The sequence below is a fragment of the Mucor mucedo genome (assembly GCF_025094135.1).
Source record: "Mucor mucedo strain NRRL 3635 chromosome Unknown EV154scaffold_39, whole genome shotgun sequence".
NCBI classification, from domain to species: domain Eukaryota; kingdom Fungi; phylum Mucoromycota; class Mucoromycetes; order Mucorales; family Mucoraceae; genus Mucor; species Mucor mucedo.
Window position 1 is genome coordinate 246,223 of NW_026252323.1, and position 26,531 is coordinate 272,753.

The following is a 26,531-nucleotide window of genomic DNA, read 5'->3' on the forward strand; positions in this document are numbered from 1 at the left end:
AACCCCCGTACCATCGTTATCTCCTTCTGAATTCCGAAGTTGAGTGTATATGTATGGATCTAAAGCGGTAAATTTCAGAAGAAAAAGCTAGATATTGATTTATTAACTTTTTTTCAACGATTTTATAGTTGTCTGAAACATTCAATAAAAGAGGGTAGTTTATCAATATATGTGGGTATAGTGAGTGTGTAAAGTGTTCTGGTGACAAAGACATCATCAAGTGGCTTGACAGCAAACATGTACCCCATGTTACCCGTCCAATCCATACCAACTGTTATCACCTTGCTCTTGTCAGTTTCAGAGATAGGAAGGTCCAAAAAGTATCTCAAGATTGCCTTGTTGATTCTGATGTTCTTCGCTTGTTGTTGTAGACATTTGGCAGCAGGAGTTTTCTTCTTTTTCCACTCGCTCGTGGACAGCTCTATATCTTTCGTCGCAAGAATCAAGTCGATTCTTCTACCAAAACCATTGTGCAAAGGAATGCTTGAATTATATGTTTTTTCTAGGTTTTTGGCCACGGTCTTGGAAGCTTTAGATACTCTTTCTCCATCCAGAATGTCTAACATGATGTTATCTAAGATTTCATCGAGTACCTTTGCAAATTTGCGATAACATGTCAGTTCACTTGCATCGTCATCAGAACGAATGCTACGGTTAGTAAGGCATGGCTTGGTGATTATATCGAGTATGTCCAAGATTTGTACGCATTCTGTCTGGTCAGACTTCAGCATTGACAGTTTTTCTTCAGCAATTGCGATTCGTATCTCCTTCTTGTCGATTTTGTCATTTATAGTGCCTCTTATCAGTATTTCTTGGTACAATTGCTTAGCGGTGGCCGACATTCCTTCATTTATATTCATATTTACATCATTCAGCCTCTCCCAAAACTGATTGTTTAAATATTGACGGAATATAGATGTAACACCATTGTTGACTGTGTCAATAATACGGGACAACGATAACTCCAAGGCATTGACTTGCATGATGTTGCTTAGATCGATTGACACAGTCAACAATGGTGTTACATCTATATTCCGTCAATATTTAAACAATCGGTTTTGGGAGAGGCTGAATGATGTAAATATGAATATAAATGAAGGAATGTCGGCCACCGCTAAGCAATTGTACCAAGAAATACTGATAAGAGGCACTATAAATGACAAAATCGACAAGAAGGAGATACGAATCGCAATTGCTGAAGAAAAACTGTCAATGCTGAAGTCTGACCAGACAGAATGCGTACAAATCTTGGACATACTCGATATAATCACCAAGCCATGCCTTACTAACCGTAGCATTCGTTCTGATGACGATGCAAGTGAACTGACATGTTATCGCAAATTTGCAAAGGTACTCGATGAAATCTTAGATAACATCATGTTAGACATTCTGGATGGAGAAAGAGTATCTAAAGCTTCCAAGACCGTGGCCAAAAACCTAGAAAAAACATATAATTCAAGCATTCCTTTGCACAATGGTTTTGGTAGAAGAATCGACTTGATTCTTGCGACGAAAGATATAGAGCTGTCCACGAGCGAGTGGAAAAAGAAGAAGACTCCTGCTGCCAAATGTCTACAACAACAAGCGAAGAACATCAGAATCAACAAGGCAATCTTGAGATACTTTTTGGACCTTCCTATCTCTGAAACTGACAAGAGCAAGGTGATAACAGTTGGTATGGATTGGACGGGTAACATGGAGTACATGTTTGCTGTCAAGCCACTTGATGATGTCTTTGTCACCAGAACACTTTACACACTCACTATACCCACATATATTGATGAACTACCCTCTTTTATTGATACTCTTGACCATCTTTATTCATGGCGTAATTATCATGTACTTTTAAGGATATTATTCTTAAAACTCTTTCTAAACGCGAAAAAGAGAGGTTTTTTTTACTCTGTGCTTGGCTCCTCTACCACCACCACTACTGATGGTAGTACCTCACCCAATATTTACTTGACGCCTACCCAATCTCGCCGAAGAAGAGCTATATCTGACATTCAAGACGAAGAGCAAGAAGAGTATCGAGAAGATTACGAAGATGAGGATGAATGAATGATCTTTTTTTTTTTTTTTTTTCGTTTGTGCTTTATGTTCAAGTAAAAAAGTGGTATAGTAAAATGACAATCTTATGAAATTTTAAGATATAAAAAAAAACTAGCATTTTGTATGAACTCCCTTTTTGTAGATTACAGCTTGGCATCGGCGGGGCATAATTAGTGCAAGCACTGAAAGTAAATTGTCATCAATTTGGTGCAATTCTTCTTTAAGTCATGCCTTGGGTTCCTCAAATGAACGCAAAGGTGTTTGATTGGGTTTAAATCGAGACTTTAAGCTAGTCAGTAGTCAAATTGCGCTATATGGCACTTTTTCTTGTACCAATTGCTGTAAGAGCCAGTATAACATTAGATACCATCTTCCTGGAAGGTAAAGTTTTTATCTTTATGACTAGTTAACTCTTCCAATTAGAGAAGAAAGTGGTCAGCCAGAAGTTGGACATAAGTGACCTGATTTACCAACTCATCCAACATCACAAGAGGGTCTAAACCACCAGCCTAAAAACAACCTCAAACCATCGCTAAATCCTTTCCAAACTTAACAATTCCTTTTATATGCTCATGCTGCTGCTCATTTAGTTTATATTCATCCTAGGAACATTGCAAGAGCTGTGGCCTTAGAGCTCTAATTGGGCATTGGCTATATGAGTAACTGTGATACTAGGGCATAATTCAGGAAAAATTAATTAATAAAGAATGCGACTAACGATTAATTTGAAAAAAAAAAGGTTAAGTCATTTAAAAAAAAAAAAAAAAAAAAAAAAAAAAAAAAAGACGTCTTAGGTGTGGACAATCTGCAATCTCGGGCCCGAGCTTCAGAATAACATGAAAAGACTCCCGGAAACGTACTTGTTGTCGTATAGTTACTTATATCTTGATGGAGCTTCATGGCACAAATAATCGATATGAGCGACCGATAAAACTATGTTAAAACACGTGTGAAAAAAATATTTCCTATGCAAAAAACATGATTACCGTAACAAATGCTGATCTTTTTTTTTGTTTTGTTATTGAAGTACAAATGTTTTGTGTTTCATCAAGATAACCCAATGTGTTTATATTGATTTTTCTACAGATTAAAAAATCGGGATGTACCAATCCGCTTTGTTTACATTCGCATAAAAAAGAAGCTTTATTTTAAATAATGTTTTAGTGAGCAAATGGATTCAGGGAGAAAAACTTAGTTTTTCTTTGCTTTCTTGGTAGTTCCAGTAGTATCATCTTTGCCCGAGGCTCTCTTTTTGGTAGTATTGGCAGCAGAAGATCTATATAGCAACGGGATAGAGAAGGGTTATCACACCGTTATTCTAAGATTAAGTATATATACAGCAACTTACTCGGGTTTTGTCTCTTTGTTGATTCTGGCTGATCGTCGTGTTGGTTCTCCCTTGGATTTCTTTTCACTATAAAAACTGGTTAATTATGGGATCCTTTTATTCCAATAATCAGGTGTGTTACGTGTTTTTAACAGTCTTGTTACGAGTTGCAAATGCAGCAACTTTAGGTTCATCAGCAATGGCTTTTTCCTTCTTGGATCCGGATGCCTTACTGGTGGGTGATTTCTTCTTTGGGTTAGCCTCAGTAATATCATCTTTAACTTCCTTGTCAGTGACTTCAGCTTTTGCTTTCTTGGCAATAGTAGGCTTCTTATTAGTTGTTGAAGAGGAGGACTCCTTATCCGAGGCTTCTTCCGTCTTTACAGCTCTTGAAGATTTACGAGATCCAGTCACTGCAGTCTCCTTCTTAGCTACTTCTGGTTTATCTTTTAAAGATGTAGCCTTTTCTTCATCTTTAACGGTAGCGGTAGATGATTCTGCATTACTCGTTTTCGTGGACTTTTTTTTGTTTTTCCTATTCAACCATAAGTCAGATAAAATGAAACTTTTATCAGATCCATTAACACTTACGGTTCATTGGTAGCAGGAAGCTCAGCCATCTTTTTCTTGCTTTTTTATAAATCAGCGCAAATTAGTTCCGTGTGAGTGATTGATATCATTGGGATAATTATACTTACACAGGTCGAACATGCTCAGCAGCAGGTGTGGGGCGTTCAGCTTGAGGTATCTCACCTTCATCCCAAGCTCTTTGAACACGCTCTTGGTCTTCGGGTCGGAGATCTTCCCATCCTTGGATTTGATCAGGACTAGAGTAATCTTTTTGCATGTTTTCAATCACTTTAGATGTTACGCACACCCTAGATTTAATTCGCGTGAGATATTATTTTTTACATGAAAAAAAAATAAAAGCTCTTACCAATGCCTCCACCTACTACCACCAGTATTAGGAACTTCTACTCCAAGACGAAGCTCTCCTTTCTACGAAAAGAGTATGTTCATATATACATTTATTTTTATTATAATTAAGCAGTGGCCTTGACGCGATAAAAATATACTTACAGCGATTTTGTAATTCTCACTAGGGCAATCATCTTTTTTTCCAGTACAAGAACTTTTATCACTCTGTGGTCATAAAATATTATTCAATAAAAATAATTGACTGTGGGTTTAGTAAAACAATTATCTACCTTTGCGTACTGTTCCCATAAAGTTTCCAGTTAGTTATTTCTGCTTTTCATAATAGAATAATCAAACTTACTTCTAGTACATAGCTCATTTCGAAAAAATAAAAGAATAAACTTGTAAGAAAAAGGAAATTATGTGATTTTCCCTCTTGCACACTTTTGACAAAAACCTCGCATAAGCTGCGTTTAAATTAATTACGCCTCGAAATGGATTATTACGTACTGTACAAAAAGTCTAAATTTATTTCATATTTTCTATGCAAACATGAATACATTCTTTTGAGCTGTACACATCTTCTTTGCGCGCTCTGTACCTACAACACGCTCTAATTTCAAGAAATCGTATTTAGAGAATAATGCAGTACAAGAGAATGTAGCCTCCTCAGCTGCACTTGCTTCATCAAACTTGAGGCCCAAAAAGTTCACAATTTCTGTATAGTACAAGGGATCTTCAGGAAGTCCATAAAACACCACATGGAAAGTACCACGAATATTGTATCTTCTGAAGAAATGAAGTCTCTCTGTGTATAAAAGGAAGTTGGATCTACCGTGGAAAAATTGGGCTCTTGATCGAGTGATGGAACTGCCAGAAGCATACCTACATAACATAAATTTTAGATTTTGCTCTATTGTAACGGCAAGATAATAATACTAACTCTGAACAAGGCTCATAGGAGTACCTGTTATCTTCAAAATAGTTTCTAACTCTGACGAAATCAAAGTAAGAGGGAATGAAGATGAGGGTATGTGATTGCATAATGGCGGATTTACGAAGAGTAGGTAAAGTCTGTGATTATAGGTTGTAAATAAATAAATTATATCATTGCTCTATAGATTTGTTCCTACCTTTTCAATAAAGTATTTGTAACGTGTATCGTTGATTGCTTTCAAAGATGGAGCATCGATACGAGTGAAACATTGCTGCACTTGAGGAATAACATCCATGATAGATCCTTCTTCATAGGTTTGCTTGATCTTTAATTTACCGGTTACGTTCTTTAAATGTTTGTTAAATAATGCATTAAATTCTGGTGTTAAAAAGTCGGCAAAGACGAGTGTTTGACGAAGATATTTGGCTCTATTAAATGAAGGATCAATTTAAAATCCTTGAGACTGATTACTTATCAACTTACTTTCCATCCAAATACCAACTCTTGATTCTTGAAATATCACAGCCGTGACCATCTGTAGGAATCAAATTAAGATGTTGGAAGATATGTTCGATATGTTCCCAATTTTGCATCAAGAAATGATTGGCTTGATCTAAAATCACCAATTCGATTGAAGACAAAAAGTCGAAATCTCTCTTCTTGTCACTAAGTATGCAAAGATGAGTTAATGCACTTTCCAATTGTATCTTCATTTTTTTTTTTTTGTTACCCTTCAGTTCCAATCAGTGTACGCAAGCCCAATGGTGATGCAATAATAATATCAGCATTGTAAAAATCAGAATAGATCTTCATGGACTTTTTAGCAAACTTGATACCCAAACGGAAATGATCATCAATGTTTCCTTGGAAGTTCTGCAAATAATCAGCAGGCTTGGATGTATCAACAGCTTCGTCTTCACGTAAATTGAACTGTTCATAGAATCGAGTTTTGTTTTCTTGTTGATCAGTAGCTGATAATTTGATAAGTGTGTCCACAACATCCACAACCGTATTTCTGAAGGGCAAAATAATCAAGACTTTAGGACGAGTGAACCCTTGATCACGCATCTCGCCAGCATCTGTACCCTCCTTTTGTGCTTTACTAAGTTTAGCATTGTTCTTCAAAACACGATCTCTTGTCCTACACACGGTAGTTGTTAGAATTAGAATATTATCGTTCTTATTCAATTCATACTTACTTGGTGATGTGATTCAAAGCGTGAAGAGCGTAAGCATTTCTGATAGCTTTTGCATTACCCAATTCACGATTACAGAATACCATATCACGGTAATTGTTCATTTGATTGAACAAATTATTTTGAAGAGGAGTAAAAGTTCCCTTTCCTACAATGTCTTGATCAGTCTACATTCTGTAAATAACTAATTCGTCCTTAATATTACCCTTCTTAATGATATCCTTGTTAGCAACGGGCCAGCAATTGGCAATACGTTGCTTTACTTTGATATCCTCCAAGTTTTCAATTTTGGGCATATTCTGAATATTTTTATCGACAGTAGTAGTCAAAGCAGTAACCTCCTTCAAAACTTCGTCGTGGAAGACTTGAGAAATCCACTTCTTTTGTTCAATGACAGAAATCTTTTCGTCGAAGCTGGCAGGTAATTGATCGGCAAATCTTGATTCGAAGAGATCATCTACAAGAAAGCTTATTAGAAAAAGACGATCGATGAAAGGTAAACCATTATTTTCGTTTTACCAGGAATTTCCTCTTCCTCGTCACTGCCAACATAGACGATTTCCTCTTCCTCATCGTCCTCTTCCAAAGGATCTGCAGCATCCTTGTCGATGGGTTCAGCCTCTTCAATATCTTCGTCATCGCTCTCATCGTCCTCTTCCAGATCTTCGTCCTCTTCCAAATCCTCATCGTCTTCTAATTCTTCTTCGCCTTCCAACTCTTCGTCGTCAAATTCTTGACCTTCAGCAGCTTCTTCCTCGCTGGCATCAGCTTCTTCGATACCTTCTTGTTCACGCTTAATCTTTTTATAGAAATCCTTTTGCTTGGAGTTCTTTTTTAAAGAGCCAATCAACATGGAGTAAGCGGAAGGTTTTTTCCAGTCGTCTTCCTCACTCTCACTGCCAGATTCTTCGCTATCAAATTGTCCTTCAGCACGTCTCTTGGCTTCGTCTGCTTCTCTATCTAAATCTGCTTCTGAGATAACTCTTCTACGCCTACATAATTAGATTAGTCTTCGTCATTTATTGCAAGTAAGTTCAGTTCCTCTTCTTACTTTGTTGTGTCGTCTTCATTCATTTCAAAATCGGTAGGTACAAGCTCTCCATAATCTTCAAAATCTTGCTTTTGTTGTCTAGAAAGCTTTCCAAATTTGACAGGTGCTTCCTTTCGCTTTGGTCCTCCTGATTTAGAGGTCGAAAGTCCTGATACATGTGTACCAGACACCTTCTTCTTGCTCATGTTTTTACTAATGGCAGAACGTTCCTTGGCCATTTTATTGTTTTTTTTTTGTTTGTAACAGAAAGAATTAAAAATTGGAGATTAAGTAAAAGGGCAGGAAAAAGTCAAAATGATTGCAAGTCACTGTCTTAAGCCTCCAAAAATTCGAGACAATCCATTTCGCCAATGCAATCAAATGATAGGAGCTGTCATTGTATTCCAAGTGAATGGGCACGCACAAGAAGACAGAACTTTTATCATCTAATCTGCACGTTTTAAAATTTTATAGTGCGTATTTATATGTACATCAGAATATGCCAAAGAAAAATGGAGCGATATATCACTGATTGACAGCAGCTAGACTCTTCTAGGATTGCATGACATGCAATTGTCTTTTAGTAAGGGGCAATATACATTAATTTTATTACATTCTAAATTCTATAGTTTTTTTTTTTTTTTTTTTTTTTTTTTTGACTTTGGCTTTGTTTGTTTGTTTGTTTATCGAGTTTTGGCAAGCCAAATAAGTAACGACAGGATGACAATGAATAAAGATATACTGATGGCAGCAAATAATACGTTCAAATAAGCAAAAGTGCGTACTGAAAACAAGTGAAAATGACTGCCACAACAGGTTTCCTTGGGTCTGTGATAATGAAGCCAGGCACCAATCCACCAGCATGGAAAGAACAGAAAGCCAAATAAAAACAATGTTGCATACATGGATAGGCGTGGGTTTCCTTGATTGGCGCCATACGTATCTGTTATGGGTGGCATTTTATGATCAACGCCGTGTTGAATAAGATTAAGTAAATACTGTGGTCTGCTTTTTATAGGTCGTACATAATCTATTTTTCCTTGTTGCCCGTAAGCGTCTATAAAAATCGCAGAGAATCGTTTAGGGGGTGTAGGAAACTTAATTTGAGTGGAAGGTGAAGAAGAGTTACTGGACATGGTCGCTGGTGGAAACACTCGTTTTATGGCGTCTGATTTAGTATCAATTCGCAGCCTTTTATTATTATTATTATTATTGTTATTATTTCTATTATTATTATACGGTTGTTTGCCCTTTTTCTTCTTTAACATTTTACCAATTCTTTTCGACACCGAAGAGGAGTTAGTTGAGTCCGATGAACCACTATGGTAAAATACGGTCAGGATATCAGCAAGACTTTGTCTGTGATGCTTTCTTTTGAACACAGTCAATGTTTTTTGATCTTGTTGACGAACGATACAAGGTGGGTAGGTACGTCTTTTCTGTCGGTTCAACCAAAGCTGCGATGCCGTTGACTTTTTATATCTTCTACGGTTTATTACCATCTGGGATGCTGACACTGTAGACCACCGTCGTGTCAACCAACTCTTTTGGCTGATCATACTGCTATCGTTGACTTCGTCGTTCCATGATGGTTTTGAGAGCGGCGAAGATTTTTTGACGGAAGAAGAAAGGGAAGATGGACTGTTGAGGATAATGTCGCTGGTTTCAACAATACTTTTATCTCGGACAAAAGAAATAGTAATGGTACTACTATTCTGCTTTTGTTTATAGTTACTAGGTAGTGATTTAAATGAACTCATATTTTAAGAAAGAAAAAAAAAATAAAGAAGAAGAAGAAGAGGCAACTTGCATTATTAAATCGCTTTTAAAGCAAAAACAGGTCACACGTAAAAATTGATAAACTTACAATGATCGGCGGTATCCATGTAATGTTAAACCATTCAAATTATGCTTATATAAAAAAAAGTGGATCTGCATCAAGTTTATAAAAAAAGTCAAGGTCGTTTTCTGTACTACTATCGTTTCTTCCTTGTTGTCTTTCTGTGATACATTTAGGATTGCTACTGCTTTCACTTTTTTTTTTAATAAAAGTATTCAGGATTTATTCAACTCCGTGCCTTTTCTCCTTAGAGTAGGTAAATATATTATATCTGCCCCCTTTTGAATAGCATTTCACCTTTTGTGTCGAGATTACAATACATGCGTCCGATTAGAAAGCAATGCTGCGTCTCAAGGTAAGAAGGTATTTTGTTATACTAACTACAAGCACAACACCAATCCAAAACCTTACGTTTTGAATCTATCCAGATATGGTAGTATGTACTGGTGAACATACATTTAGGTATGGTACATTGCATAAAATGCAACTATGTTTTTGTTTTTTTATTTTAGACAAGTGAATATTCATGATTATTTCTATTGGATGCTGCTAATGAAGGGTAGGCTTTATGAATTTTGGCGTTCAATTTTTGTTTGAGCGATGTGATGACTCTGTTATGACGGAACATGTAGAATAACATGGCCAAGATAGAGATCAAAACAAGCCATGAAATAACGCGGATATAATCATTGGGTAAACCAGTAATACTTTCCATTGCCGAGTCTAGTGATGAAGACGAGTCTTCTGTTGTGGATTTGATGTTGAAATACTCCTTGGACTCGATGACGTTAGAGATAGCCTTGTGTCCAGCACCCGTAATATGCAGATTATCCCACCAAAGATAACTGTCCATCTTATCATTACATTTACCTTGACACTTATCCCAATAAGCATCGTCTACGTTATCGATATTGGCAATGGAGGTATCCGCCAACATCTCACTAAAAACAAGATAGGTATCAAAGAATTCAATATTCTTGTAGCTATCTTTCCAATCCATCACTTCTTCCTCAAGTGCCACATTAAAGTCTACTATGTTTTGTTTCAAATCATTTGCGACGGATTTGTGTGCAGATGCATAAGGTGAAAATTCAAGCGCAGGAACGCCCATAATAACGATTCTGGATTCGGGATTACTGGAACACAAGAAGGTCTATTAATAAATTTAGTAAGCTGAGTATCAAAGCGCCCGATATAGAAAAAAAGAAAACTTACCACTTGGTCCTTGATGCACTGGATCCATTCCTTAATATCTTTTGCTACGTGTGTGTGTGTTAAACTTTTAACTTTCAACGACATGCCGGTGTCCGTTCAATTCTTACCTTCTCCCTTTGTCTCTATTAAATCTGTCACACCTAGAAAAATAGCATGCGTGGCTGAATGATCTTTAAGTGTAGCTGATTCCACCTGTTTCTTTAACCAACTTCCATTCTTTTTGGTGTTCTTACAGAAAGTAGCTCCAGGCTTGGCCAGTGACATTAATTCCATATTCCAGTGTGATGCCAATTGCTGACTCCAAACAGGTCCATTGGTGGCTTTGGATTCAGGTTGAATGTCTAAATTGTAGTTAGTAAAAACAAGGCTTATATCCAACCACAGGATATTATATACCAGAGTATGAATCGCCATAAACGACAAGGTAATCAAGGTTTTCGGACATGGTGCAGAGAGAGAGAGAAAAAAAAATATAATAGGAATAGAGGAAACAAAAAGAAATAGGGCCACTTTTTTTTTTAATTTATTTTTATTCTGCAATTTGTTTTTATAGAAAAATAATCATTCCACTTAAAAAAGCAGTTGTAAACCTTATTCTCAGCCCTATTCGCTTTTCTTTCAGGCTTATCGGTTTCTCAAATCACTTCCTAAACATTACATCACTAAGGCCTCTGGTAAACCAGAAAATAATCGCCTTATTCCTTTTCTTATCAGGGTCTACCGACCTGAGCTAAGGGATAGTACGGGTCAACCAACGGATGAGGCTGCGACGCTACGTTTGAGTTAGTTCAATTAGAAAAGGAAAGTTTGATAGATACATAAGTCCGTTTTCAATCATCATTCAAATGAGTAAAGTATGACGCAAATACGTATGCTGAAAAGATACAAAGCTAATCGTTTGAACTGGTGAATAAAAAGGTATTACATTATGTTGGAGACCACAAAATTATTGTATGTACCAGAGAGTTGCTAAAAGGTCGCAATAAAATATTATTGATTCTTGTGTAAGTATAAATTGTGATACTATCTTTTCTTGTATGCTACAAATTGAAGGCTCTTCTCTCGTTTTCTTAACCCTAAGCCTGACTACACCAGGACTAAGTGCTCACCTAGTGGTCAACGAAACCGTTTGCCGACTTTCATAGCTTTGAGCATGAAGGCTTATCTCATAAGTTAAAAGAAAAATATAAGAGGATAGATTCTCAAAACAAAGGATTGGATGTTGCGTGTGCCTTGTCTATATATTCTAGGAGCTTTAAATACACATAATAGAGTATTGAATCAATACGAGGTTACATTAAAGTAACACCCTACATGACTACAGTGCCAGGCGTTAATTAATTAATTTAAAAAAGTATTATTGTATGATACACCAGAAAATATACGATTCGATTCAATTAAATCTGTAGAAAGAGGAATAAGAATGGCATGTCACTAGGCTATATCGCTTTGATAACAATCATCTATATTATATAAGCATCAGTTTTCTCAGATGGATTTTGTGTAAACTACAATAGCAGTTGACATAGCTGTGTGTGCAGTCTATCAGAAGAAAACATTTTAAAAAACCATTCCACATATATACTTGATAATATATATGACAGTGACTCTACGATACAGTACTTGAATATTCTAGCTCTGTAGCATTATCAAATTGATTATCAAGATATTTAACATTTTATCAATAAAATAAAGTGACATTCAGATCACATTGTATGGTAAAGTATTTATACTTGCAAATTTACTTAATCAGCCATGACTGGTAGAAGCTATAATCTATAAGGATTATATCGGAGGGTCATTACCATTAATGTGCTATCAAGCATAGATGTGCAACGACTGTCCAGAAATAACTCAAGTATGATCAATTGGTCCAGTAAATCTGTTATTTTTTGAGGTAACCTGTCATAAAAAAGATGAATCATTCTGCTGCTCATGATCTATACCAAAGAGCCGGCTATTTGCAGTGTCATTTTTATTTACTTCAAATAATGTGTTACCATATTCAGCAAGAAGTGAATCTATTGAATTAAAATTTAACTGTAAGAAGTATTCAACTTATCTTTTCTTAGAATACGTATTGAACTTCTGCGATAATGGGAGAATAATCCATACTTTTGTATCTTAGACCGGCGCTAAATCTGTTGGTAGTTGGAGACTTGTTTGTTTGACCACTTACGAAGTATAAAAGCAGAAGGGTTTTTATATAAAAAACCACATTCAAAAGCTTTTTGTGACTCCTGAATGTTTTTTTTATATTCGTAATGTTATCGCCTTCACGTAAATAAAATAAGATCGTTATGAAAAATAACTTTTTGTAGGGTGATCATAATTTGATTGGTTGAATGTTCCCACTGAGCTTCCCGCGGGAGTTTAATTATGTTCGGTAGCTGTTCGGGTTCTGTTCGGTAGTTCTGTCCGGGGTTCTGTTGAGGATCCACTATATTTTTTATAAAATACCTTTTAACAATGGACAGGCATCTCCAACCAACAAGTTCTACTACAATTCCTGAAAATACAGGACATGGATCGAACTGGTCTAAAGAAGAAGACAAGCAGTTATGTAATTCAGTACTCTCAGCGGAAAAGGATTGTCTCGTTGGTAGACAACAGAATAGTTCTAGATATTGGGGCCGTGTCAAAGTAGACTACAACAAAAATATTGGAGATAGGGCAACTGAAGTTCATAGCGACACGGAAATGATAAGCCGCTGGGACGAAATTGACTCCAGCGTGCAAAAGTTCATCGGTTTTTACGATTCCCTTTTGCGGTTTACGCAAAAAATCGAACCTAGGCCGACTGATTTGGTAAGGCAGCTGCACGTCAATACTAAGCGCGGCTAATGTGTTTTTTTTAAAAACAAAATAACAGCTTGAAAAGGCCCATATCATGTATAAGGCGTCTTTTAAAACAGAACCTGAGCCCTTTATTTTTGAGCACTGTTTGCCAATACTGTCGGTTGAGCCAAAATGGGCTCTACACTACATGCCCAGAGCAACAGGAACGAAGAAAAGGAGTATCGATGAATTAGAGAAAAATGAGTTTGGTGGTATTTCTATTTATGATATACCGCGTCCTATGGGGTATAAACGGGTGAGAGCCCTCAGGAAGCGTGCGCTCGAAGAAGAAAAAATCGCAACTCGTCAGCAGGAACTTAAAGAGCTCTGGGAAGAAACCTTGCGTATGAAGACAGCCCAAAGGCTAGCAATAGAAAAAGAAAAGTCCAGGTTAGCGGAACACGAGATCATGATGAAGGACGTTTCGACCATCACCGATCCTCAACAGCGTGCTTACTTTAGGAAAAGGCAAGAACAGATCCTTGAAGAAATGATTAGAGCGGATAAAGACTCTGTGAAAGATAAATAAGACATATGAAAAGAAATAAAAATTCAGCTAGATAATATTTCCTTGTCTTTGCTAATAGTGAACAATCAAGTCTTAACTGATTGTGCATACGTCTCTGGCTACATTATTTTAGGCAGTCTTAAAAGTTCTGGACTCGCAATTATGTTGTGTAAAAATATAGGTCCATGTTTGTATAATAGCTTTTATGTAAAACAGATTTCAAAAATCTAGTAGGTCTTCTGCTAATATCAAAACATGCCTACATCTCTGCGAAATGCTAAAGTAAAAAATGTATATGAATTATCCATACTGCAGTTTGAACCTTTTCATTTTGTGGCGAGGATACAGGGATGGTGTAACACCGACTGAGAGGTAGTACTTTTTGTAGTATCGATAGCCGTTGATGCATACCTCTGCCTTGGGAGCAGCCAAGACGTTAAACCTCCGTATTTTTTTATTATTATTCATTGTAGTGATCCATACAATGGTGTTACTAACAGCTTTTTGATGTTAAATGAATCTTAAATATTCAATTATGAAAGCTACTATAATTACAGCAATTGCTTGATATATAGGCTTTTTCTTTTTTTCTTTTTGGGATCGCTAAATGAGTTGAATGAAGGCAATTTTGTTATAATGGTGCCTTTTTCCAAGATATCGCCCACCCTTATGTCGCGCAACTACCATAGAATATTGATACTGTTTCATTGGTATAACTGGGTAAAGTTAAGGGTGCCCAAATGTCAGTATCTTTACAGCAAGCACTCATTTAACTCGTTCTCCCTTTCTTCCAAAATAGAAAATCACTAGCATATTATCGACAATAAAGATCCATTTGCTCCGCACGTTTGCTTTTGGTGCGCATAAATTTAACGCATTTAGCCCCGTTTAGCTCTTCTATACAGTTACCGTTGCTGGAAGATAAAAGGTTAAGCTGGTCTTATTATTATAGTAGAAACTGATAAATAAAAACCGGATTATGTCAGGACAAAACATTTTTACGTCTTTTTATTTACGGATATAACTCATAGAATCTGCTCTCATATGTCTGGTAGTGCAAGTAATTTATGAAGAGCATGATAATCCTGTACCTTAAACTTTTGGACAATGTCAGCTATCCCAGTCATATTTCAGGAAGGAAAAGAAATACGTCAAGATTTACGGATCTCAAATTTATCTTACTTCTTGAACATCGTTTCAGAAAAAATCAGATTTTACCCGACAGTGCATTATATGCCTTGTAGCTCAATTAGTAAAGTTCGAACATTAAAACCGCAATACAAGCATTGATGCAATTGTTACCTAAAGTGTTTTAGAATAATTGTAAATAAAGAAACGACAAGGGGTGTAATTATTATATATGAGGTGGGAAATTTAGCTTATTGTTCATTCCGCTTGGTTTCTAAATTTCTCGTCACATTTGACTTTAAATAAATCTGTTCCTATCTCTTTTTTTTTCTTCTGTTTTTTTCTCTCTCTCTCTCTCTTGCTTTGTTCCCACTCTTTATATTATGAAACAAACAAATGCTGGTGCTTCCGCGTCGAAAAAGATTCGAATGACAATGGCTTGTGAAAGATGCAGGTAATGAAAGAATGCCGCAAGTTTTTTTTTACGTCTCCGAAATGTTAACTTGAGCCTTTTACTAGATCTAAAAAAGGTGAGGTTTTGTTCAATATTTCTGCCAAAATAGAGATTAACATGTCTTTCTAGTCAAATGTGATTTTTCTCATCCCCATTGTGAACGCTGTCAACAGGCAAAAGGTAATAACGAAAAACCATACCGAGAATATAACCCGCGTTATTAATAAAATAAGGATAAAAGCACAATGCTCTTACGATGGTAGTGCTACACAAGTAGATCTGTTTAACCTTGTTAAATTAAATAACACGGTGGACATTTTACAAAAACGAGTACAATCTATCGAAACCGATATTAAAGAAGTTTGCAGTAATACAGAATATGTTGCCAATGAAGTCAGAATGAATAGCAGTACAATAAAAAATGATGACAATAAGAAGCAGGAGGATACTCGTTCAATCATCCGAACATCACCACCTCCCACGAATATCATGAACGACTTGATGAACACTTCAAATGCACAATGGCAACTATCACTTACACCAAAGGGACTTCGAATAGATACCAATATTGTTTCTTTACATGCCTTGTATGATATCCTGCTATCTGGAGTTTCTCGGTTTGATTTATCTGGTAATCACTGCATGCATGACCACAATATAGAAAATTCATCACAATCATCATCTAGTACAACGACAGACAACTCTAGGCCAGACACGGCTACGATATTAAAAAAGAAGCCATTGTGGAAGTCCAGACTGAAAACATTCCCTCTTTACAGCAGTTGGGAATCTGAAAATAAACATCCACAGGCAGAATCAAAGGCAGACATCATTTATAATGAGGAAACCATGCGTCAACTGGTGGAAATATTTTGTGAATGCTTTTTATGTTTACCTTGCCCAGACCCCAACTATTCTATATACTCCCGTTACAAAAGTGGTACATTAGATCCTTTACTAGCGAATGCGGTTTTTGCTTGGACTGCAAGGCATGCTGCAATCTATCATGATCTATTTCCCGGGAAGGACCCAAATCAAGTCGGAAAACCTTTCTTTTCAAAGGCGAAAGATTTGATGAAAGAGAGGTTTATGCAGACAAGTATTGATACCATGCATAGCTTGATTATTATGTACATATATGCCATTGGTATTCCCAGCGAACACAAGGCGGAGGTTGAATCGGAAGCTTACATATATCTAGGTTTGGCAATTCGCATGTGCTTAGATTTAAAGATGCATCAAGAATCAAAAAGTGATAACCCATATGAACAAGAACAACACCGCCGATATTTCTGGGTGGTTTACTTTCTTGAGACGCTTGGTTCTATTCATTCGGATAAACCTTTCTCACTACCGCCAAAGAACATGGTGACTGTTGGTTTTCCCACAATTTTAGAACATGAATCATCAGGGGAAACAAAATACCGTGTGGAGTTTATGATACAGCGCTTTAAAATCACACGTATCTATCGTAATATTATCTACAAGACAGCGGAGGAAAAACCACTTTTAAGTCAGATATCTGCTATAGACAAGGAACTCGACAATTGGTATACAGCGTTACCTTCTTACTTAAAATATGAAGCGGGTGATCTACACAAAAGGGAATGGAACTCAACTTCTTTCAAGGAACAATCATGTATAAAGCTAAACTTTGAATATAATTTCCAGCTGTGTCAGCTGTATGGACTATTTTTTAGCAAAGCATCAACGGATCAACCCTCTACAATTGATGTGTTATCCAGGGATGTATGTCTAAAAGCAGCACGTAACACAGTTGAATTGCTCGAGTGCTGGGTTCAATTAAAGCAACGTTGGTGTCATTTTTCTTTGGAAAACCTGATGATCACCACAATTGTATATGGGAGTATTCTGTCCCAGCCAAATGATCCGGAACATAAAATTGCGAAAAGAAATCTGGAAAAAATGGCAAAAATACTCTTATCTGCCCCTGTAAGACACCATAAGTACGTGCTTACTCTTGTTAACAGAATAAAGGCTATATTCTTGGAAACATTGCAAACAAAATTGGTTATTGAACAAGAAGAACAAGAACCTGTTTTTCCTGTTGGTATGTCCTCAGGCACTATTGATAATACCGTGCAACCTATTATATCTACAAACCAATTCGTGCAACGAAATACAATCTATAATGTTCTGGATGTGCCATCTGCCTCTTCTGCTTATGATATTCATAAAACCGATTCCTTTTCTGACGAAATGCACTTTTCGGATTTCGTCTATACACCCACTTTACTGGACTATGAAACAGCAAACATGTTGTCGGCAAGTTCCTATGGTAAAAAACCGGATTATGCGGCTTCTTCTCCCTATAGATACTCTTCTCCGCAATATTACAGCTACGACACACCAAACACAAATAATTCCCTCACACCACCCTTTCATTCTCCTTGGATTCCCACCGTTCCACCAGTCATGCTAAATCATCCAGTCGAGGACCGTCCTCCTCCATTCTCAAGATTGCCGTTTGATAAATCAGCTCCTCCTCCCAAGGAACTACAATATGAAAATGATGGTACCTTCAGTTCCACTGAACCGCCTTATTATAGCAATCTTAATTTGAATTCGGAGAAGTGAAAAATTACTTTCGGATAGACATCAAAAATGTGTACAGACAAATAAATATAGTCATGATAAAATACGCATTATTAAATTACATGACATGAACGTTCTTCTCTCAAGGAATCCCTTTTTATTAATCCAATTGACAGCCTGTATATATCCCCTATTCAGCCACCAGCTATCTGTATCTGAACAACATCAGTGTGCTGATTCAACTACAATCCTCCGTTTATCACAATAAGCATGCCTGTAGATAAGAGGTAGACGCAAAACTTTAAGTGTTGTATTGTGCATTTATATCCGTGCTCAGTAAATATCCTTTGTATCGTAGTGTTCCCTTCTTTTTCTTCTGGAATACTCACATTATACCCAACAATAATAATTTTAAAAAATCTCACGGGCATTATTCTCGATGCACTGTTTCATCTTGGCATTAATTTTTTTAATAAAATCACATCCGTGCACTGGATATAACATATTCCTCCTTTCATCGCGATCAACTTACCTTCTCTGCTTTTTTTTTCGCATTTGAACAATATTCTTTATGTGGTTGTAGATACCAGAACAACATTGTGGTGTTGAGTGTTATGATTTTTGGCGGATCTACACGGCGCCACCACCATCTTTTAAATTGACGCTAAGAAGGATGCCAACAAGCCAAAGATTAAGTAGAGATTTAGAGAGAGTGCAGCATTTTCTGTTGCGTTTCATGTGTCAAGCAGATTCATCTTGGATATCGTGGATATATTTGCGGATGATACTTCATTCGATACAATCCATCGCGACAAGATCCAAATCGCCAATGTTTACTCTATGACAGCTGTTAGACACAAATAATGGGATTTGTCACCTCATTTTTCCTAGACACATATCATCATGAGTAATTTTATTAAAACCCCACTCTAAATAATACACTTTATTGACAGTACTTGTATATATAAACATTTTGCTCACAACCTTGACAAAAAGCGCGCAGATACCCACAAAACCATATTTTTATACATTAAAAATCACATAAATTAATATCACATATCATTAAATACAAGTGTGTTGTACTACATCATAATGATATATGTGCGTGTCTACAATACTAAAAATAATGCAAGTATGTGGAATGGCGCTAAAGAAACTATAAATATCTTCATTTCTCCGAATGATGAGAAAAACTTACATAACATTACAACTGCTCTGTCTATCCTCTGCTTTATCGAATATACTTACAAAAATAGATAGCCTGCTGTATCTATAAGCTTTTTTATGTTTATATAATTCAGAATCTTGGTCACTGTTATTCATGCGGCGATTTACAGGAGTCGAGCGAAAGAGGAATAAAGCAAAGTTTAAACCCCGTTAGATCGCAGCTGGCGCGGCCGCGTCATCTTTGCTAGCAATACACATGCAAAAATAAACGGGATAGAGTTTTTGTCTTCTTTCCTAACACAAAAACTAATAATGAGTCTTTTCCCTACTCCCCAAAGAAATAATCACCTCGTTGAGTTCAATGCAGGTAAATGTATTGAAGAAGGTACAACCATTAAGCCTGATGTCAGAAAGGGGTAAGATATAATTGTTTTGTACACTCAAAATTCGCGCTGTATATACTAATATTAAACGTCAAAGTGTCGTTTATATGGATCAGGTACTCTTTGTTAATAATTAGCAATCAAACTTAAAATAACTAACACGGTCTACTTGTCATAGAGCGACGATCAACTGATGCACTTTTACTGGAAAGAGCGTAAAGCTGCTGATCCTGAGGACGTGAGTGAATATATTTAAAAAGAAGAAAGAGAACTAAAACCGTAGCTTTTTAGGATTTTATCATTTTCCCCGATGAAGCTGAATTACTTCGTGTTGACCAATGTACAACTGGCCGTGTTTATATCTTGAAGTTCAAGTCTTCCAATCAAAAGAAGTTTTATTGGATGCAGAGTAAAAATGAAGAGAAGGACGAGGAGCTTGTCAACCGTGTAAACCAGCTTATTAACGATCCTCAAAGTGCAACCAATGACGATAACAGTCGTGATGGCGATATTGAATTTGAGGGTAATGCTCACTCTGATTTGATGCAGATCTTGGGGGGTGGTAGCAATGGTCAAGGTGATTTAGATATGAATATGACACAGGATAACCTTTTACAGTTCATTCAAAACGCTGGTGGATTAGGGTAGGCTATAGGTTTAATATTTCGACGTGTATCAATAACAATTCATTCATATCTTAGAAGTGATCTTTCCTCTTCTTTGCCTGGAAATGTCATTCCTAGTTCTCAATGGTCTGATTTAAAGACTAAACTCACTCAAGTAACTGTGCCTGAAGGACAAGCTGCAATCGATGTACATGACGTCTTGGAAATTGATACGCTTGAGGCTATTCTTGCTGATTCAGATATCCGCTCTGCCTTATTTCCTTTCATCAGCGAAAACTCAAGCAGAACTAAAGCTGATGTTGAGCAATTGATTCAAAATGAACAATTCCAACAAAGATTGCAACTTTTGAGTACTGCTATTCAGCAAGACACTTTAAATGCCATTCTCGAAGATTTGGATTCTGAAAAAAGTAAGTCGGATTGACATGCCTCCTTTTACCTTTTCTAACAGCAACAAAAAAAACGTCTAATCTTTTAGATTTAAAATCTTTCTTGAAAGCAGCTGAAGAGCAAGCCAAGCGTAAAGCACACAGAGATGCGGATGCTATGGATGAAGATTAAGATGAGATTATAAAAAAAAAAAAAAAAAAAAAAGTGTACAAGAAAATAAATGGCTAGGCTATTCAACTTTTAAATAGTCAGAGTATCAAATTCTTGTTGCTTATTTTGCTCTTTGTCTTTATTGTAGACCATCTCGACCCATAACTTTCACAGTGAGAGGTCCTGTTTACGACATTTGTTATGAAAGAAAAAAGAAAAAAAAGACAAAAAAAGTTTTTTTTTTAGAAATAACATTTAATTGGAAGAGCGACGTCGTGTTGACGATTTTATCACCTCTTCGTAATTCTTGACACGACGAGATCTATGTTGACGGATACGCTCATATTTATACAGTAAATTGCCTACATCTTTTGCCACCACAAAAAGACAGCCACCCAACACATTTCTTTGGAATGGGTCAGGGAAATTTTGCTTGACCCAATTAAATCTATTCAAAAAACTAGAAAAAAAAAAGGATGAGCACGTTTAATTCATGAATCCCTTTGACCACATACCCTCCCATGCCACTACTTATCGCTGGCCAGAGCAAAACACCTATTAGTGACAACCCAATACTGCTTGTATCCCTTCCGTTAATCATGTCCAATTCCAAATTAAGTTCTCTATCTGATATATTCTCTGTACTTCCTCTACGCCTTCCTACTCGAGCAGAAGATAGAATGATGGGTTCTTGTAATGATAGGTTTTTTGTTAGGCAGCGTTGTACAAGTTTATAAGCGTTTTTGTAAAATAACCTGATCCAAGGCATAACACCTATGATTAAGGCTGGTGACATTGGCCACGTGAATCTGATATTTTGAGGTGTGTGTCCAGCTGCACGTAGTATTGTCACTGCTGCAACTGGCAAAATTGCGTCTCCCCATCGCGTTTTTGTAGAGACTAAAAGTACGGGTATAAGTGGTAATCCAATCCATGTTTTATATGTCCAGTGAGTGGGGTTGCCGATCAATCTCTCTCCGTCTCGAGATCCTAATAACGTCATAACCGAAAATGCTCCATAGGTCGTACAAGTAATTAGTAATGAGCATCCAAGACCAAGTACTGTGACATAAGGTGCGCTGACACGTACAAGTGAGTCCACCACCGTTAATAATGCCAAGGTGACATTATTACTTTGTGCAAGATAATATGATGTAGCACACTGTGGGCATTTTACCTATCATTTCATTTTTTATGAGTCGCCTAACGGCTTGTTTATCTCCTGCTCTTACCTTTTTTGTTGGCGTAGCTTTCTGGTTTTCAGCAATCCAGTCCAGTAAACAGGTTTGATGAGCTTCCAGAGAGCATTTACAAGGTTTTACCCATTGTCCTTGAGAATCAGAGCTATCACCAAAGCAGATCCAGCACCGCGGTTCTTCAGATACTACACGCTGTGGTTGTCTAGGTGCTAGTATAGTGGAAGAGTCAGAAGACTCGGCTGTTGATGTGCTACTGCTGCTATTACTACTGGTGCTTGATAGTATGGAAGAACTTTGTGAATTTGACAGCAAATCGTCTGCATCAAGTATATCGTTTTCTAGTACAACTGAATTCATAATATCTCGGTCCATGGTTATCCCGGTTCTTGGAAACATAAAATGCGACATGTTTAATTTCGTTGAAAAAGAGAGCTGTTTGTTTTGTCTCCAAAAAGGCATTAAGAAAAAAAAAATACGAAAAGCGGAGTTTGCCGTTTCACCTGTGACGTAAGTCAGCTATTTTTTTTTTTTTTTTTTTTTTCCTTTGACTTTTTTTGAAGGCAGTGGGAGCTAACGATGAATAGTTCTTTCTATAATTACAAACGGGTTTTTTTAACGCGTTATAGACGGAGCAGATACAAGGTGTGGGTTTAGAAATCATGTATTGAATCCTCTTCATGATGTTTATATTTTTATTAGGAACCTCTTCCTTCTTTTTTTTTTAATAATCTACTGCAACAAATAAATCTTGGATCTTAAAAATCACACATCATGTTTTTCTTGGTAAATTTTTCAACAAAAGCACATGGCAATAATGGAAGTATTTACATTGTCTTTATTTTATCCAAAAAAAATAACAGAAAGAATTGACACACACTATTTCCTTACACCCATCGTATTTTGGACCCAATATGCAAGTTCAATTAAAGGATAAATTGTATGCTGATGTGGAGGGAACATGTACAGGAAGATATGGTTATGTTATCACAGTCTTATCCCTTCACAATATTGGCAAAGGTAAAATCTTACCCGGATCTGGCTTGGCAGAATTCAAGGTTAATTATCAAGCTATCGTCTTCAAACCTTACAAGGGTGAAGTCTTGGATGCAATCGTCACAACTGTAAATAAGGTATGTTGACCACAATATTACAACTTTTTTTACATTGGCTAATAAATTGGCTTGTAGATGGGTTTCTTTGCAGATGTTGGTCCTTTACAAGTCTTTGTTTCTAACCATGTAAGTTCTTTTTTTCTATCTATTTTTTTTTTTAGTGAAGTTTGACTGATTGGAATATAATCAGCTTATACCCACTGATATGAAATTCGATGCCAATGGCAATCCACCATGTTATTCTTCGGAGGATCAGGTAATAGTTCTTGCATTGATTTTTAAGGTAGAGGTTTTTTTTTTGACATGCATTTAAAAAGGTGATACAGAAGGATGTTCAGGTTCGCTTAAAATTGGTAGGTACTCGTGTCGATGCAACTGAAATAGTAAGTATATTCTTTCTTTCTTGGGCTGGTTTTTGTGGTTAGGTTTTAACGCGATGAATAGTTTGCTATCGGTACTATTAAAGAAGATTATTTGGGTGTTATTTCTTCTTAAAGATCCCCCTTTCCTCTTACTCATTTGCTCCTAAACAACAACAAAAAAGAGAAAAATCAATAAGAGCCATAATTTTCGATATTTTGTGTATTTTCTTTTTTTTCTACCCTGAAAGACTTAATTTTTCAAACCAAACTGTAATAACAAGATAATCCGGATCAAAAAAAATAAATAAGACTTTAGATAATTTGTATTTATTGCAAGGCCTATTAGCTCGAAATGGTTTAGGTGATAGTGCGAGACAACCTTTCTTGACGAGGATCTCCATTATCTTGAAAGATCAGTTTATGAAGATTTGAAAAAAAACACAAAAATAAAGGCCTTTTCTTTTCATCCTCTTTCAAGTTCCCTTTGTTGAGACACGTAATGAAGTATCTCGTAGAACAAAAAATAAATTATTCAACAGTTACTTAAATGTAGAATATGACTTTCTGGAAGTAGCACTTCAAAAGATATTTTTTAGGTTTCTAAGTGCTTATTTTTTTTATACTAGAAATCATGTTACTGGTGAAAAACCAAAACAAGATGCTGATATATAGCATCCGGCAGTAGAAAAATATTGGAGACTGGTGCACAAGTTAGCCAGTATTTGCTTTTGTAGGATGTTGTAAAGCCACTGTGAGTGCAGACTATCAAGTCGGATGGTCACATTGTGTCAGCTTGACGGTTTACAATTTTAACTTTCAAAAAATATACTGTCAAACTGTACAATATAATACAAGCACTTCCAAATAATCAGAATCAGCAACATCGTTACAACAAATACAATACGCCTCTTCTTTTTCCTATGAACATGGAAAGCAGATTGTAGGAAATTTAGACAAGCTATATCAGAGATAGGACTGACGAAGATGGATAGGGTAAACTACATGACTAGATATGGTATTTATAAAAGTCCATGTAAGATGATGCTTATATACTGGAGGAATGCTGACGGGAGGTAGAACAATATCTTTTGTAATAAAAAACTCAAGTACAGTACCAGAGCAGAGCTCACGACCCAGCACTTTAACATACAATGAATCAATTCGACTACTTTTGCTTGCAAACTATTTTTTAAACCTAATGTATATTCCACCGTCGAGTTTATTAAGCTAAATGAGTTTTGTAAGTCTGTGGAGATCACTAAAATGGAAAGCTCAACAATTACGCGCCAATGTCTTTGTATTAGCATTACAGATATAACAGAAAAAGGGTGCGTCGATTATAAATCAGTCCTTAGAATGTTGTGTCTTCAAACTAATGTATAAAGATTATAAATGCTAAAAATTTGAGAACAATGTTCCTCGTTTCTTATTTGATATATATATGTCATGCCTCATAGAAATACCTTTCTGTTTGCCCTTCTAACAGTATCATGATCTGATGTACATTATTCGGTGCAATGTTTATCAATACGTAGATATGACGTGATGTCAGCTAATGTTGCTAGTACGTATGGTTAATAAAAAAAAATTGTTAATCATCCACTTTTTTATTTCTTCACATTCAATTCTGTTATGACCAAAACAAACTTCCAAGGTTAATGATACATAGATATATACAAAGGAGATAATAGAATAGATACTCATGCTAATTTTTTTATTGCTTAACCTCTTGAAAGAACCCAAGGTGATCAATATTATCACAAAGGCAGTTCTAGATGTAGAGGATTCTTATTTCATGAGGTCTACCACATGGGCAGATGATTTCCATCAAATTCGTTACTTTCCACGAGTAGAACACTCCAGCTTACCTGTTATTGTGGGAATTCCTAACAAATGTAATCATTATACCGTTAAAGAAGCTATAAGCGAATGTTTGGAGTTTTATGACCAACATAATGTAACGCCATGCTATGTCTTTCTGTGTGTCGGAGAACTTGATTTAATAGGCTTGTCACCTAGTTTTATCAATTCAAAATGGTATGAATTTGACAGTTATATATGGGCGGAAATGTGTCTCTTTATCCCAAAGGGTGATATGAATCGACCCATGGATCCATTAATTGCCCTTACATGGTTCCTAGCTAATTATAAAGACAAAAATGTCTTGGAAGATAATGATGATCCCACAGTTCGACTCTTGAATGCACTTGAGTCCAAACCATAGCTTACTACAGCACACAATAAGTGACCTATATAAACCTAAAATAAAATATATGGTATAATCAGACAACATGTGAGGTATATTTGATACCTGCTAAAGGTGTAAATAAGTGATCCTGGAAAGTCATGCTTTATCAGGTCGGTACCTTTTTGCAGGTGTCAAGTACCTGAAAAGGTATTACATTACATTTTAGCTTATGGACAGGTGATTTGACCCCTTGCCCGTTTTATAAATTCTAAATAAACATGGCAAGTCTGGCTTTATATGATCGAGGAGCGAATCATTCACGGTTCCGGTACACCGTTTTTTTACATCATGTGTTTGTGGGAACAATGGTCGTTAAGACCAAACAACCGTCAACGTCATTTGGTAGAGATATTTCTCACGGATGGTTTTTAAATCAATTGATCTCTCTCTCTCTCTCTCTCTCTCTCTCTCTGTGAGCGTGTATGTATGTGATATGAAACATGATTTTTGAACAATAAAGGTGCCGCAATAAACAAATATTTGGTTCAGGCACAACTTTTTTAAACACAGAATAGAGATGATCTTTTTTTTTTATTTTATGCCCCAATGCTAGAAAAAATGATAGTTTGTACAACCACCGAACTGACCATCTTTTTTCTTATCCGACTAATCAAACTCAATCCAAACCGAAATAAAAGAGTTAGTTTGTGTGTAATAGTAATAAAGATATCAGACAGCCATAAATAATCACATGATGTCCGAGTACAAGGGTGCTGTAAGAAAAACATGAGCTATAAATAAATTCTCAAAAGAGACCCAGAAAATAAGCCCGAGAGAATTGAAGGGATATGATTGAAGGAAAGCCTGGGAAAAACCAGATGTGTAGCCATGGAAAAAAAAAGGGGGAGGGGTGTATTAGCACATGTAATTTTTAAAATTGTGTCAATTGCTAATA

General features: G+C 36.3%; 11 protein-coding genes across 11 annotated transcripts; 5 read left to right on the forward strand and 6 right to left on the reverse strand.

The window, feature by feature from the left end:
* Positions 1-155: 155 nt before the first annotated feature.
* On the reverse strand, positions 156-641 carry EV154DRAFT_399843 (uncharacterized protein; the record flags this gene model as incomplete). Its single annotated transcript, XM_051595258.1, has 1 exon — positions 156-641. A coding segment is annotated over one exon (486 nt), but the record flags the coding sequence as incomplete, so codon positions are not given.
* Positions 642-1,212: 571 nt separating this feature from the next.
* On the forward strand, positions 1,213-2,061 carry EV154DRAFT_419562 (uncharacterized protein; the record flags this gene model as incomplete). The annotated part of the gene is made up of 1 exon (XM_051595902.1): positions 1,213-2,061. One exon carries the CDS (start codon positions 1,213-1,215, stop codon positions 2,059-2,061), a length of 849 nt encoding a protein of 282 aa, XP_051458323.1.
* Positions 2,062-3,068: 1,007 nt separating this feature from the next.
* On the reverse strand, positions 3,069-4,705 carry EV154DRAFT_209362 (uncharacterized protein). Its single transcript, XM_051594375.1, has 8 exons — positions 4,659-4,705; positions 4,588-4,596; positions 4,460-4,522; positions 4,317-4,378; positions 4,078-4,257; positions 3,971-4,009; positions 3,401-3,914; positions 3,069-3,328 (listed from the first exon to the last, which is right to left on the reverse strand). The coding sequence occupies exons 1-7, from the start codon at positions 4,674-4,676 to the stop codon at positions 3,518-3,520; spliced, it is 768 nt and encodes a 255-aa protein (XP_051458324.1). The 5' UTR covers positions 4,677-4,705; the 3' UTR covers positions 3,069-3,328; positions 3,401-3,517.
* A 114-nt stretch (positions 4,706-4,819) lies between these two features.
* On the reverse strand, positions 4,820-7,736 carry EV154DRAFT_442460 (uncharacterized protein). Its single transcript, XM_051596989.1, has 9 exons — positions 7,482-7,736; positions 6,950-7,422; positions 6,636-6,887; positions 6,434-6,578; positions 5,965-6,375; positions 5,718-5,900; positions 5,431-5,662; positions 5,241-5,371; positions 4,820-5,182 (listed from the first exon to the last, which is right to left on the reverse strand). The coding sequence occupies exons 1-9, from the start codon at positions 7,697-7,699 to the stop codon at positions 4,840-4,842; spliced, it is 2,388 nt and encodes a 795-aa protein (XP_051458325.1). The 5' UTR covers positions 7,700-7,736; the 3' UTR covers positions 4,820-4,839.
* Positions 7,737-8,133: 397 nt separating this feature from the next.
* Positions 8,134-9,240, reverse strand: EV154DRAFT_506859 (uncharacterized protein). The gene has a single exon (XM_051601339.1). It carries the CDS (start codon positions 9,218-9,220, stop codon positions 8,144-8,146), a length of 1,077 nt encoding a protein of 358 aa, XP_051458326.1. The 5' UTR covers positions 9,221-9,240; the 3' UTR covers positions 8,134-8,143.
* A 520-nt stretch (positions 9,241-9,760) lies between these two features.
* EV154DRAFT_506861 (uncharacterized protein) lies at positions 9,761-11,084 on the reverse strand. Its single transcript, XM_051601340.1, has 4 exons — positions 10,912-11,084; positions 10,623-10,856; positions 10,516-10,559; positions 9,761-10,453 (listed from the first exon to the last, which is right to left on the reverse strand). Exons 1-4 carry the CDS (start codon positions 10,958-10,960, stop codon positions 9,809-9,811), a joined length of 972 nt encoding a protein of 323 aa, XP_051458327.1. The 5' UTR covers positions 10,961-11,084; the 3' UTR covers positions 9,761-9,808.
* Positions 11,085-15,349: 4,265 nt separating this feature from the next.
* Positions 15,350-18,508, forward strand: EV154DRAFT_442464 (uncharacterized protein). Its single transcript, XM_051596990.1, has 4 exons — positions 15,350-15,443; positions 15,509-15,519; positions 15,573-15,623; positions 15,685-18,508. Exons 1-4 carry the CDS (start codon positions 15,373-15,375, stop codon positions 18,039-18,041), a joined length of 2,490 nt encoding a protein of 829 aa, XP_051458328.1. The 5' UTR covers positions 15,350-15,372; the 3' UTR covers positions 18,042-18,508.
* Positions 18,509-19,478: 970 nt separating this feature from the next.
* On the forward strand, positions 19,479-20,736 carry EV154DRAFT_480888 (proteasome complex subunit Rpn13 ubiquitin receptor-domain-containing protein; the record flags this gene model as incomplete). The annotated part of the gene is made up of 6 exons (XM_051598356.1): positions 19,479-19,582; positions 19,647-19,665; positions 19,728-19,787; positions 19,841-20,193; positions 20,251-20,585; positions 20,654-20,736. 6 exons carry the CDS (start codon positions 19,479-19,481, stop codon positions 20,734-20,736), a joined length of 954 nt encoding a protein of 317 aa, XP_051458329.1.
* A 234-nt stretch (positions 20,737-20,970) lies between these two features.
* On the reverse strand, positions 20,971-22,322 carry EV154DRAFT_480889 (uncharacterized protein; the record flags this gene model as incomplete). Its single annotated transcript, XM_051598357.1, has 3 exons — positions 20,971-21,175; positions 21,231-21,892; positions 21,948-22,322. 3 exons carry the CDS (start codon positions 22,320-22,322, stop codon positions 20,971-20,973), a joined length of 1,242 nt encoding a protein of 413 aa, XP_051458330.1.
* A 176-nt stretch (positions 22,323-22,498) lies between these two features.
* EV154DRAFT_506876 (RNA polymerase Rpb7) lies at positions 22,499-23,871 on the forward strand. Its single transcript, XM_051601341.1, has 7 exons — positions 22,499-22,556; positions 22,614-22,697; positions 22,775-23,044; positions 23,102-23,152; positions 23,217-23,282; positions 23,344-23,409; positions 23,471-23,871. Exons 2-7 carry the CDS (start codon positions 22,686-22,688, stop codon positions 23,519-23,521), a joined length of 516 nt encoding a protein of 171 aa, XP_051458331.1. The 5' UTR covers positions 22,499-22,556; positions 22,614-22,685; the 3' UTR covers positions 23,522-23,871.
* A 1,149-nt stretch (positions 23,872-25,020) lies between these two features.
* Positions 25,021-25,693, forward strand: EV154DRAFT_587477 (uncharacterized protein; the record flags this gene model as incomplete). Its single annotated transcript, XM_051606808.1, has 2 exons — positions 25,021-25,042; positions 25,125-25,693. The coding sequence occupies 2 exons, from the start codon at positions 25,021-25,023 to the stop codon at positions 25,610-25,612; spliced, it is 510 nt and encodes a 169-aa protein (XP_051458332.1). The 3' UTR covers positions 25,613-25,693.
* Between the last annotated feature and the right edge of the window lie 838 nt (positions 25,694-26,531).

What these genes read in the sequence shown, in the direction of transcription:
- EV154DRAFT_506861 (XM_051601340.1), bottom strand. Translation starts at nt 10,960, where the DNA reads ATGTCCGAAAACCTTGATTACCTTGTCGTTTATGGCGATTCATACTCT. An exon ending in AATAGAGACAAAGGGAGAAG is followed by an intron (nt 10,560 to 10,622) that starts GTAAGAATTGAA and finishes ACACACACGTAG; the next exon opens with CAAAAGATATTAAGGAATGG. An exon ending in AGTGCATCAAGGACCAAGTG is followed by an intron (nt 10,454 to 10,515) that starts GTAAGTTTTCTT and finishes ATTTATTAATAG; the next exon opens with ACCTTCTTGTGTTCCAGTAA.
- EV154DRAFT_506859 (XM_051601339.1), bottom strand. Translation starts at nt 9,220, where the DNA reads ATGAGTTCATTTAAATCACTACCTAGTAACTATAAACAAAAGCAGAAT.
- EV154DRAFT_442464 (XM_051596990.1), top strand. Translation starts at nt 15,373, where the DNA reads ATGAAACAAACAAATGCTGGTGCTTCCGCGTCGAAAAAGATTCGAATG. An exon ending in ACGCTGTCAACAGGCAAAAG is followed by an intron (nt 15,624 to 15,684) that starts GTAATAACGAAA and finishes TAAGGATAAAAG; the next exon opens with CACAATGCTCTTACGATGGT.
- EV154DRAFT_506876 (XM_051601341.1), top strand. An exon ending in TCGTCACAACTGTAAATAAG is followed by an intron (nt 23,045 to 23,101) that starts GTATGTTGACCA and finishes ATTGGCTTGTAG; the next exon opens with ATGGGTTTCTTTGCAGATGT. An exon ending in AAGTCTTTGTTTCTAACCAT is followed by an intron (nt 23,153 to 23,216) that starts GTAAGTTCTTTT and finishes GAATATAATCAG; the next exon opens with CTTATACCCACTGATATGAA.
- EV154DRAFT_209362 (XM_051594375.1), bottom strand. An exon ending in GGTAGTAGGTGGAGGCATTG is followed by an intron (nt 4,258 to 4,316) that starts GTAAGAGCTTTT and finishes AATTAAATCTAG; the next exon opens with GGTGTGCGTAACATCTAAAG. An exon ending in CTTCCTGCTACCAATGAACC is followed by an intron (nt 3,915 to 3,970) that starts GTAAGTGTTAAT and finishes ATGGTTGAATAG; the next exon opens with GAAAAACAAAAAAAAGTCCA.
- EV154DRAFT_442460 (XM_051596989.1), bottom strand. Translation starts at nt 7,699, where the DNA reads ATGGCCAAGGAACGTTCTGCCATTAGTAAAAACATGAGCAAGAAGAAG. An exon ending in AGTTGGTATTTGGATGGAAA is followed by an intron (nt 5,663 to 5,717) that starts GTAAGTTGATAA and finishes TTCATTTAATAG; the next exon opens with AGCCAAATATCTTCGTCAAA. An exon ending in ACAAATACTTTATTGAAAAG is followed by an intron (nt 5,372 to 5,430) that starts GTAGGAACAAAT and finishes CTATAATCACAG; the next exon opens with ACTTTACCTACTCTTCGTAA.